General features: G+C 43.4%; 1 protein-coding gene across 1 annotated transcript in view; it reads right to left on the reverse strand.

The window, feature by feature from the left end:
- Positions 1-11,459, reverse strand: part of HNRNPU (heterogeneous nuclear ribonucleoprotein U (scaffold attachment factor A)) — a gene marked incomplete at its 5' end in the record, with an annotated part of 11,686 nt that extends 227 nt beyond the window's left edge. The window contains 13 exons of the mRNA XM_010148936.1: positions 1-905; positions 1,315-1,386; positions 2,174-2,370; positions 2,778-3,017; positions 3,559-3,727; positions 4,098-4,226; positions 4,598-4,717; positions 4,952-5,215; positions 5,608-5,720; positions 6,913-7,012; positions 8,633-8,772; positions 11,156-11,229; positions 11,348-11,459. The exon at positions 1-905 is cut by the window's left edge and continues 227 nt beyond it. Coding sequence (XP_010147238.1) covers positions 852-905; positions 1,315-1,386; positions 2,174-2,370; positions 2,778-3,017; positions 3,559-3,727; positions 4,098-4,226; positions 4,598-4,717; positions 4,952-5,215; positions 5,608-5,720; positions 6,913-7,012; positions 8,633-8,772; positions 11,156-11,229; positions 11,348-11,459 — 1,784 coding nt within the window. The remainder of the gene's footprint in view (positions 906-1,314; positions 1,387-2,173; positions 2,371-2,777; positions 3,018-3,558; positions 3,728-4,097; positions 4,227-4,597; positions 4,718-4,951; positions 5,216-5,607; positions 5,721-6,912; positions 7,013-8,632; positions 8,773-11,155; positions 11,230-11,347) is intronic.
- Positions 11,460-11,818: the final 359 nt, after the last annotated feature.

Here is an 11,818-nt window from a genome sequence, read left to right on the forward strand (position 1 = left end):
TTATACAGACGCTAACTTCATATAGATCCCATTAGACAACTGGATTTACAACAAGTTTTGTTTAATAAGAAATGGACAAAGCCAGCTTCTTTTCAGAATCAAAATGCAGAACAAATGGAAAAAAAGAAATTACGGTGTTGTACCTTCACAAGTTTGAGCCTCCACAAATAATGCAACCAAGTTTTACAACTTTTAAGAGCTTCTACATACACTCCACCTTCGCTAGTCAGCCCCACGTTTCCTCTCCGCCCCCAGCATCCGAGTTCCAAACGTTACAAAAAGAAAAGGAGCCCTAGTTATTGCCAGAAACTTTGATCTCCCCGTCGCCCTCCCCAGCCCAGAGCTTCGCAGAGAGGGTGGAGTGTACGACAGAGCTTTACAGGACCTCAGGGGATTCACGAGGGCTGCTACGGAGCGCCCCTGCGGAACCCGGCTGCTGACATTCCTCTCTTATTGTGACATGACTCACGACTGTTTCTTAGAAATCGGGGGGATGGGGAAAAAGGAGAAAATTCTTTTAAGAAAAAGACACCAGGTACAAAGCAACGTTTTACTTTTGTTGTGGTAAAAAAAAAAAGTCACATTTTACAGATAAAATGTAGAACCCTGAAATACTGACACATTCTCTTATCGTGCACAATGCTGAGGTTCTCTTACGAATCACTTTAAAACTGCAATTAAAAATGTACAAAAAAAGAAAAAAAGAAAAAATCAACCCACAAAGCTTCTAAAAAAGGAACCCGCAGGCACTTCCTCTTGTGGAATGTTTAAAAAGTTAGCCTACTAAAGAAAACAGTCGACTTCTTGTGAAGGTTTTGGAGAAATATGTATCAGTTCATTTATTTGGGTATTCAGTAATATCCTTGGTGATAATGCTGACTCCATGGCTTCTGACCCCAGAATTGCTGCAATAAACGGATAAATCATTAATTTTAACCTGCAGTCACATCACGGTCACATTTCTTACAGAAAAAGAAAAGTGCCGTGTAACAAACATCACCTTCTCCTGGAACTTAAGGAGATTAAAGTTGTCCCCAATAGCAGCGAGTTCCCCAACAGCTGCGGGCTGGTAAGCTCGCCCCACAGCAGGAACGCGAAGCCAAAGGCCGCGTACCGTTCGGAGCGATAAGCCGCGGCAGACACGTGATCCAGCAAGGCCGCCGAGCCAGATGAAGTCTGGCACAGAAAGTTATTTATAGTGGTATTACCCAGTGTAAGGAGGAGTTCACCGTATCCAGCCTGGGCTGGGCACCCAGGCACGTTAAAACGCTCGAGTGAACAGTCAGTGAAAAGGTAAAAGTTGTTGCTACTTACACCCTGCTGCCACTGGTTGTAGCCCTGAGATTGGTTTTTGTAGCCACGATTATTCCCCCTTCCTCTGAAGTTCTGCAAGAAGACAGCAGTTTTTTAGCGACTTCATCTAGATGGGTTTTTCAGAGGTGTACCAATACCCAGCTTTCTATTACCACCACCACATCACACACCATACAGAAATCTTTCCAATTCAAGGCATCAGGCCTAGGCGTAACAAAAAACCCCATAAACTCCCTCCCTGAAAAACGCCAGACCACCAAAAGCCTGCCCCCTCCAAGCAGCTGCTGCTTCAACGTGGGGCAAGAACCTCAGAATTAGCGAGTTCGAACTGCTGCTGCCAGCGGTCTGGAAAGCTGGCTAATCCAGCTTTCACTCACCCCATTTTCCAGCTGCTAAACTGCACCAGGACAACTAAAAATACAAGAGCTCGCCTATTTTTAGGTAGGAAAGGCTGTAGTTGCTACAAGGATGCGTTATCTGCTCAGACAAAAGGATACGGGTCACGTAACTGAAAATAGAAGAGCTCGTCCACAAAACCTCAAAGAAAAGGGTACAAAAAAGGGACACAATAGCGGCAGGCTGCCTGGCAGCGCTGGCCAAACCCAGCCGTGTCTGCCAGCTGGGGCTCCATCTGCTGGCTCCCCAGCCATCCCCACTGGGCTGGCAAACGCGCCGCTGACAGGCCGCCTGCTGCACTTCTTACGCAGCATTCCGAGCCCCGGGCACACACCAACTTAGACAGGCAGGCGCACGCGCGGGGGCCCACAAACAGCCGGCCTGTGCCTGCCGACAGCCACCACACCTTTCAAAGGTCACCCAGCATACCGCAGTTCGACTAATAACCCCTCAGAAGCATCACCTGGTTGTAGTTTCCCCTGTTGGGCATTCCACCTCTGTTATAGTTTCCTCTGTTGGAGTAGCCACCTCTGCTTGGAAAGACAGGGCCACGAGGATACGGGTAGCCAATCGCACCGCTGCTGCCACTGCCGCCGCCGCCACCACCTCGCAGAGACATGTTGCCTCCCCTCCGGTTGTATCCGCCACGATTGCCAGGGACTGCAGGGAGAGAGTTACTTCAATCATGTCACTGCTTGGCCTGAGGCCTCTCTTAGTGAGGGCTGCTGGCCGAGGTAAGGACGCTGTGCAAATTCAGTGCAAAGGTTTCACTGCAAAGATGAGGTCATCTGGCCACAGCCAAGCACTGCAATTTAACCCTGCAGTAACCCCCACCCCCCGGTACACAAACGCCAAACCGAGGGAAAATTCGAGTCGCACGAGCGAGCGGCGTAACCCAGGGCTTTGGCAGCCCTCGTTCCTGAAGCTGGACAACAAACTCTGCACCGGTACCGAAGCTGGAAATCCAGGTTCCCACAACCTAAAGAACTCCAATCCAGGTACCACAAGCTTTTTCCCCCTGCAGCAACGGCAAACTCCCAAATTTACAGGCTTATTTCTAGGCTCACCTCCTCCTCTGAAGTTGCCCCGCATGTTGAATCCTCCACGACCTCTCTGACCCCTATTAAATTGATTTTTATTGCTCTTCTTGTTCTTCTTGGAGCCAGTGTTCTGTTTCTTTTCTGGCGGAAGGGATTTCTTACTTTCTTCTTTATATTGTTCCAAAAGCTTCTGAGCTTCTTCTTTTTGCAACTCTACATAGATTATTTCATCAAAACATTCTGCTACCTCTGGCAGTGTGAAGTTCCCTATAATTGCAAAAACACTGTGTATTCAGCATCTACATTCAGCTACAGTCAAAGCCGTCATTTATCCACCTCTCTCCCGTTCTTCCTCCCACCCCCCTGCATTCCCTCCGCATCGGGACAGAATTATGGAATTTGAGCATTTAGGAAACGTTAAAGAGTGACAAAAGAAATAAAGAGGTCTTCATGGAGTTGCCAGTACTGTTCCAAACCTTGAAAACATTCTGCCTAGGGTTTTTTTTTTTTTTCTTTTATAAGCCTCCACTCAGAATACCAGTTTCTGCCAAATATGTCACTTATATAGGGCACTTTATGCCAAGACAGCTTTGTGCATCTGCATGAAGCGTATCAGCATAACTGAGTAGTGTTAAGGACTGCAGCAGAGGGAACACAATATAGTGTTGTCCTACAAGTTACAGTAGTCTTCCAGTTTTGTTTAATTACAGCTGTTTAAGATAAAGTGATTTTTTAGAATTCACGTTTACTTAATCCTTTAAACAGATACTCAGCATCCTAAAACACAGTATAGGATTATGTTCCATGCCTTTCATTTTGAGAACTGCATGCTCTGGAAGATCTTTTCCCTCCACCTCTGCCTTCTTTTGTGTTCTTTGCTTGTAGTCTTCATCTTTTGGGCAAACAACAACTGCTTTGCGCTGGAAGCCTGCAAACAGGCACATTTTTCTCCTCTGCGCAGCTGCAGACACATTTGTCTGAAAAAAATGCAGTAACTTACTACACGTAGCTGTCATTGTAAGAGTTAAGGAAGTCAACTTATGGTGTATAGACTTCACCTCTACAAGAGCTTGCAATGAAGTTTACAAACAACTGGACATAACGATGCTGCATAACGCAAAGTTACGAGCTCATATCCACGTGTTAACACACTATTCCTCCCACATCCCATAAATCCAGAGAAGTTCAGACAAGCATACGTAGTAACATCTCAACTCTGTGTCCCCTGAACGAGTACTAAGCCAGTAAGTGAAACAACTGCTATTACAACGTAACTTTAATCCCATTTAATTACTTCACTACAGCCTATAACCAATTTCCTTAACCCTTTTTCACTGAAGTTTCTACCTGATCCAAAATGAAATGCCGCTTCTTGCGAGCTGCAATCTCAATGAACTTCCCAAGACACTGTGGAGCCCTCTGCAACAGGGTGTTAAGTTTTCCAGTGTCTGCCATCTGCCGCTTAAAACCTGCAACCTGCAAAGAGAATTCCCAGAGTCAGAGTAGCCCTCGTGCGGGGTGGCCGACACTATTCTTGGCGAAATGCTTTCAGCTCACTCCAAGGGCCGTAGCTACAAACTCGTCACCAATCTTCCCAAAGTCTCTCTACGACACAGCTTTAAAAACCACAGAGTCTCGCTGAATCTAGAGCTGAATCTAAGGTATATTCATCACATTACTAATTCGGAGCTAAACGTTCTGCGCTCAGCAAGACAGGTCACCCGCTAACCGGTTGTGGGTTTCTTCCGTTTCTTTGAGATCAAAAGAGCCACGTGGCACCCAAAGACCATGGGCTTACAACAGGTCTTTAACCTACCAACAAATGAAAGCGTGGTATTGTTGCTTACCATCATTTTGTCCATAATGGTGTTTGTCCCAAGAATGTTGTATTTCCCAGGATTCGCTGCTGCATGTTTGGTAACCCATGTGGTCTTGCCAGCTCCAGGCAAGCCTATCATCATCACCACCTGTGACGACAGGTTCTGTACTTGAGACACTAGTTCAAAGACCTCCTTTAACATGCAACTTAGACCAGCAAGCCTGCTGGGAACTCAACGGGGGGCGTGGGGTGAAGAATCATGGGACACCAAGTATTAAAAGCCCCCAGACAGAAAGGCCAGAGAGTTGTATAACAGTCTGCTTAAACTCCACCCCTTCTGTTCTTTTCTCACCACAACTCGGATTGTCAGCAAGAAACTCACCTCGCAGTCTTTCTTATGCTCAGGTCCCTTGGGTCCTCGGACCCTATCCTCCAGGGGAACCTTCTGGATGAAGGTGTACTCTTCAGGTACAGGGAAATAAGGTTCCTCCTTCTGACCAAAGTTGAACTCAACCGCACAGTTATGGCAGAGAACATGTGGAAAGAGCGGCCGCCCATCAAGAACTTCCTTACTTATTTTGAAAGCAACACCAAGCTCTTGTCCGTTCTTGGAATAGGAGAGTTCCACTTCGTCACCATCAAAATTCTGGTTTTCAGACAAAGCATTAGTTGGGATAAAACTACTCACCTCCCTCCTTAAAGTTCTTAAGTCATTTCACTATACTGGCTATATTCACAACTTCTGTAACACTGTTATAACAGAACTACTTCACAGTCTTCTCACACAGTGAGTTACTGTCAGTGACCACGTAGTTAAAGACCCCAATTTTTAAAAGGCTTTAAAGACATTTGCTGTGAATATGAAATCTTAACATGCTGCCAACGGTCACTGATACCTGCTATTTCCACCTCCTCCCCAGGTTAAACAACTTGTCCTGCTCTGAGATTTTCTGTGTTTGGTTAACTGCTTCTCACATCAAAGCAGTCTAAAAATTCAAGGATGTTTTTCCTCAGAAGAAAATAGAAGTGAAAACTTACAGCAAAACATCCAATCACATCATTTTCATCAAACTTCTCACCAAAGTCTTCAGTCTCACAATTGCATGTCTTTATTCCTTTTAGAGAATACCCATAAGAAAATTCTTCTTCACCTGAAGAAATAATTTCAACTTATTAAAAATAGGTATTTTCACCTAACCTTTTAGAAATACAATCACTTTACAGCTACTTAAGTAAGCTGCTGCTCAGAATGCTTTTATTAATGCCAGAACAAGCTACGACCCTGCACAGCTACAGCTCATTCTTGCATTCAAGAATGCTCTCGCTTGCAATGGAACAGCAGTGCTTCCCCCCATCCCCGTTTTAAGAGCCTTGGGCTGCTGCTTCTGGATTAACGCTGACATGAAGCTCAACTGCCAGATGAAGACGTGACCAAGTACTTTTAAACTCTGAAGACCTGATTATGGACCGGTGTACCTGCAACGTAGCTAGTCAGAAAGGCTTTCTGATTTTAGTCTCCAGTAGCACTTACCCCTCCCCATTTTAAGGGGAGTCTAGCAGACGTTCAGCCTATGCGACAGCTGAAGATGAAGCTGCAAGGAACAAGCTAACAGCAAGTGTCAGACACAAGGGCTCAGGTGGAACGTCAGTACTTAACGAGCTAGAAAGCTGCCGCTGCTGTCAGAACATGCCAGTTTATATACTTTTCCCACAAACAGACTCTCAGCAGCAGGTGGTAGTTATAAATACCACTATTAATAGTTCCCATGTATCTAATAAAGTACTTCTTTCCTCCTAGCTTCTTTCAGAAATGAGGATTCTCCCACCTCCGAGCCAAAAGAATAATAAAGCAGTTAGCCAGGGAAGAAAAATTCATGGATAAGTCCTATACCATGCCCCGCCCTTTAAAAAAAAGGGTGCAAAACTCCCCTCTTCCTATTCATGAGACATCCTTCATCTTGTCAAAGCAGTTATCCATGAATTTTTCTTCACTGGCTAAGTCCTATACCATGCCCCACCCTTTAAAAAAAAGGGTGCAAAACTCCCCTCTTCCTATTCATGAGACATCCTTCATCTTGTCAGGTCTTCACAAATGTTCTCCACAACCCCAAGAACTGATTCCCCAAGCATGTAATCCTTACAGGTCTTGCTACTTAACGACATTAGTAAGTCTCGGGACTCAACCTTCTCGCACTACGTCCAGTGAACAACTCAAGACCACTTTTCAGAAGACACAGACTACAATCACTAAGCTTTCCCCATCTGTCTAAGAAAAGGTAACTTAAAATTTCAACCACGTACACAGTAAGTAATACAAAAGTAATTCAAATGTTTACATCTTACCAAGCAACATTCCACTTGTGTTCAGTGACCAGCCAACTCGTACTTCATGTATGTCAATGTCTTTTGTGTACAGGTGTTTAACAGGAATCTTTTCTGTAACCTATTTTTAAATTATTCATTAAAAAGGCATATAGTATTTATTAAGACACTAACAAGATGGAAACAAGGGTAACATCTGGAACCTTTACACTGCGGTTATATCTTTGCTAAGCCTGAGTAATCACCTTCTGCAAAAATAAAACATGCTTAGGCGTGTGAGATCACAAGGCAGCCACTAGTTACATCTCCTGCCTGAGCAACCGATGCAAGATACCTTCAAAGCACTTAGTCACAGCAGTCCCTCTCCATGGCCAGAGGACTTAATCCTTTTGATACTGTATTAAATTAAAAAACAAGGTGCTTGCATATTTGTTTTTTTTAAAGTAATCACCATAAAGTTGGGATTAACAGTAAATCACTTTGCCAATAAAATGTGGTAATGGATAAAAAAAAATGCTTTACATAGACTGGGGAAAATATTACACTCATCCCTTTCCACAGTAAGTAGACTTCCTGGGCAAGTTGCCAGCTTCCAAACAACATAACCAGATTAAAAAAAAAAAATCCAAAAACCCAAAGAACAACCAACCACCCCTTAAAAGTACTGGAAACTGTAAGGAACCAGCTGTTTTCTAACTGCCCTTACAAACTTCACCAAACTGAAGTGAAAACCCCATAAGAACCCTACAGTTTCCCCAACTATTACAGTCAGGTGACAGAGGTGAAACTGATTTGAAAGCCAACAGGGCAACAGATGCTGACATCCATTGCATTTCACTGGCCTTCCAAAGTTACAGGTACCAAGGGACACCGCATTCACTCAATGCCAAGAGCATGGAGAATGGGATCACTACCCACCCTTCACAGTAGTGGTTAGATTTTCAAATTTTGTAGTACTTTCAAGTACTGGAGGAAGAGAACAGAGTAAGCATTTATGGACACAGGGCACATGATATGCAGAGGAGCCTTTAGCATTGCTAAGTCAAAAAAAACCCCAACACACAACTCACCAAAAAAAAAAAAGCACGCAGCTCTGTGCCTCAGGTTATTCTTTCATCAAGGAGTTGCAAAGAAATCTGTTCACTATAAGCTCTTTGCCATTCTTACCCTTCAGGAGAAACCTTGCTCGCAAAATTCAAGTACCTGCTAAATACTCACTCCTATTCACTGCCTACACAAGGTTGGGACCTCTGGAGGTCATCTAGCCCAAATCCCTGCTTAGGGCAGGTCAAACTCAAAGACTAATCAGGAACAGGAAAAAAAAAAAAGAAGGCTGCTGAGCTAGTTTATATCCCTTTTAAAATGGCAGCCGAGCTTCCTGCACTCTTCAGAAAGCACAGGCAAGCTCCTGACTAGTAAGTAACTAAAGTCCTCAAGTGTTGATGCATGAGGTGCCAAATAAAATCCAAGGTTCAAAACTGAGACCAAGAGTTACACATAAAGTGCAAATCCAAGATGCATTTTTGTTAAAGATAAGTTCCTACAAAAAAGGAATTAGCTCTCTTGCTAAAGATGGCTCAATTAGCAAAACTCATTTCACAGTCTCATAGGAGAAGGCCTTCTGGAAGTTCTATTCACCTGAACTATTTTCAGGTAAGTACAAAAAAACCCTGCCCAGTATAAACAGTACTGTATTTAAGCATGCAAAAACCAGCCTCCCATAAACATCAGCTTAACTCACCTTCATCTCAAAGCAGACTTTGCCTTTAGAAACTCCATAGGAGGCTCTCCCTCCAGCCCAAAGGAAAGCAAAGCTTTCCATGGTCAGGGAGGAAGCACTAAACCGGTCTCTTGAGATTTTAAAATGCAGGTCACAGTTATCTGTTAACATAAAAACAATTCTGTTTACTCTTATTACAAAATCAAGCACAGCTATCTAATTTTATGCATTAATGGTGATCTCGGCTTTCAAAGGTGATTTTCAAGACAAACTGCCAGCAGATGCTCATCATTTTTCAGGAAAGCAACCGAACACATGCCTAGATAGAGCTGCAGGCTGAAGCTCAGCCGAACATTTTACCAAAAACTAGCTAACGAGACTAATTTTCAAGGTGCCATTTTCACTCCTGTCACTAAATTCCCTCTAATTTTTCCATCTGCTCAAAAACCTGAATTTCATCTTACCTATTTGAATCTTTTTGGTCAGTTACCAGAGATATTTCCATCAATATTGAGCAAAGGAATCTGCATCGTCCTTTTTGCATTATTTGCTAGATACCTTTTTTTTTTGCAGTGTTCATACCCCTCATGCCCAAACCCAAGGGCAGCTGAGAAATAAATAGGAACAAGTATTCTTAAAGTAGTACTGCCTTCGGTTAATGTAGTTATTTAGCAAGTCCAATTAGATTAAGCCAGTTAAAGTCAGTTAAGTCAAGTGCAGATAGGTTAAGCAGGCAGAACGTGGTAAGAGAACCTACTTCACCCAAGCAACACGATCTGCACTATGCAGTCACCTAACACTGGTAACAACTTAAGTGGAAACTTTGTTTTAGGGACATCTTCAGAGCTGCAGCACCATGAAGTTACAACTTAATCTTCCAGTAGGTTTCAAAAAGACAATGCAAAATGGTAACATGAGGTGCAGGATATAGCACTTGAATTCCCCAGAGCTAGGTATCCACAGAGGAAACTCCAAACCTATTTGATGGTTACAAGAAAGGAGCACAATCAGCAAGCAGCGAGTTCTTCTGCCCTGGCGTAGTATCTGCACACTGCCCGAGCACACTAAAACGCACTCTTCCCTGCATTACTGTAACTGTCATGCATGACATCTTGTTCTGTTTGCAGAAAGCCATCCCCAGTTGCAACCACAGTATTTGTGATACAAGCTGTTTTCTCATTAGTTCTTTTATTTGTTGTGTGAAAACTAGATAAAATCATACCCAAGAAACCCACCTGTGGAGGTTACTCTCAGAACAACAAACAAGAACAGAATTCAAAGTTACCACTTCCTTGTAACATACAGGTAATAAAAAGCACTTAAGAGTGCTAAACCTCTTATATGCCTGGATCATTACAGTCCAGAGAAGAGCGTGCCAAGTCGTTACACAATTCAGTCTTAAAGCTGCATTTCATTCTGATCTCCAGGCAGCCTGTTGACACTTTAAATCGTGAAGTTTGTCCAGTAACAAAACCTTCTACTAGAATTAGTAATAATGAAAGGTAGCAAATACTCAGTTACTGGCAAAATCAGAGTCTCCCAGTAAGGTGGTTACTCACCAGATTAGCAGCTACAAACGTGAAGATTAAGTTACCAAAATGTCAAGGATGGTATATTCAGCGTTTTACGTGGCTGTAAAGTAATACCTCCTTCCATTTCAAAACATTGCTCAGGAGAAAAACACACCTGGAACTACTAGAAAATGCACCAGATAATACTAAAATTTAAGCTTTCCTTCCATGGCACTTTAAGAATCCGAGGAGTTCGAGCATCAGCTATTCAGATATTTTAATACTGCACTAAACCCTCATACTTACCCTCAAGAACACAAACGTCAACTTTGTCTCAGACATGGTACATCACAGTAACATTTATAATCCATCTCAAAAAACCCCACTGTTAGTAGGTATTCATCAACTGCTATGCCCTTCTCACCAATTCTATCTACCACCCCATTTGCGCAAATTACACCCACCCCCCACCCCTCCCGGACTGCATGAACAGGTCCTTTTTTTCAGGAGGCCTTACCTTATTTTGTGTCAGATTTCTCAGAAAACATATAAACAACACTCCACTTGTTGGCAGAGAAATAGGGCTTCAGCAAGTTACGCAGGAAACTGACTTCACAAATCGTACTGCTATAACCACCTACACTGCTGGCTCTTGGAACTTTCTGAAGTGAAAAGCTCATGTGCTACATAATTTCTCAAGCCATTTCTAGCCTGTTCTATGCTCACGCCACGCTCGGCCAGCTCAGTTTCCATACCAGATTAGCATTTTGGTTAAGATTTCATAGGAAAACTGTATGGCATCTCGATTTCATGGGAAAAGCAAACATTACTGCTAATATGAAGACCCACATATCCTTCTGGGGTTTTTTTGTACACTGAAAATGAGTGAAAAAAACATTTGTAATGTTTTTGTTGAAGTTACTGAACACTGAGACTCAACAAATGTGTTCATCCATTTAAGAGAGTGTGGTGTTAAGATTAAAAGCCTAACACACCACATCTTTCCAGAGTAAAGGAAAGCATGTCTACTCACAAGTATCAAGACAAACCACTGTGTCATCAAAATGTTCATCCTCTTCTTCAACGGGTGGTTGAGGGGACTTGGCCCTGAATAAAACCAAACAAACAACGTTAAAGCTGCATGTATTTTCACATTGCCACAATAACCACTTTCGTACCTTACTTCTCATTTATAAAACGCAGCCCAGGGCCAGAAATTATTTACCTGCTGTACTTATTTTCTTCAATGTATTCAAAATATCCACGGCCATGATCTTCACGTGGTCTCTTTACTCCTCTCTTCTTCTCACCAGGTTTCTGTTCTGCTTTAGCTTCTCCTGTAACAAAATTAATGATTTATTGAAGTCACACAAAGTAACTCTTCAATTGGGAATAAAACCTTTACACGACGGTTCCATCTCTGGAAGCTGTAAGAACCTTCAGCAAAAAAAGAGCAACAGTGTCCTTTGCCTTCTACCGAGAGAAAAACGCGTATCTCGAATTTTCTAAGGCGGCCGGGAACTCATCCGCTAAACCACCCCTGATCCGCGGCAGAGGCGACCAGCACAGCGCGCAGCCGCCCGCAACGTTACCATCCCCACAGGAGCGACGGCCGGCTCCCAGCAGAGAGGGGGAGGGGCCAAAAAATAGGCAAAAAAAGCGGACAAAAAGACCCTCTCGCGACGCCCCCCCCACC

This window comes from Eurypyga helias, unplaced genomic scaffold (assembly GCF_000690775.1).
Source record: "Eurypyga helias isolate BGI_N326 unplaced genomic scaffold, ASM69077v1 scaffold20390, whole genome shotgun sequence".
Classification (NCBI taxonomy): domain Eukaryota; kingdom Metazoa; phylum Chordata; class Aves; order Eurypygiformes; family Eurypygidae; genus Eurypyga; species Eurypyga helias.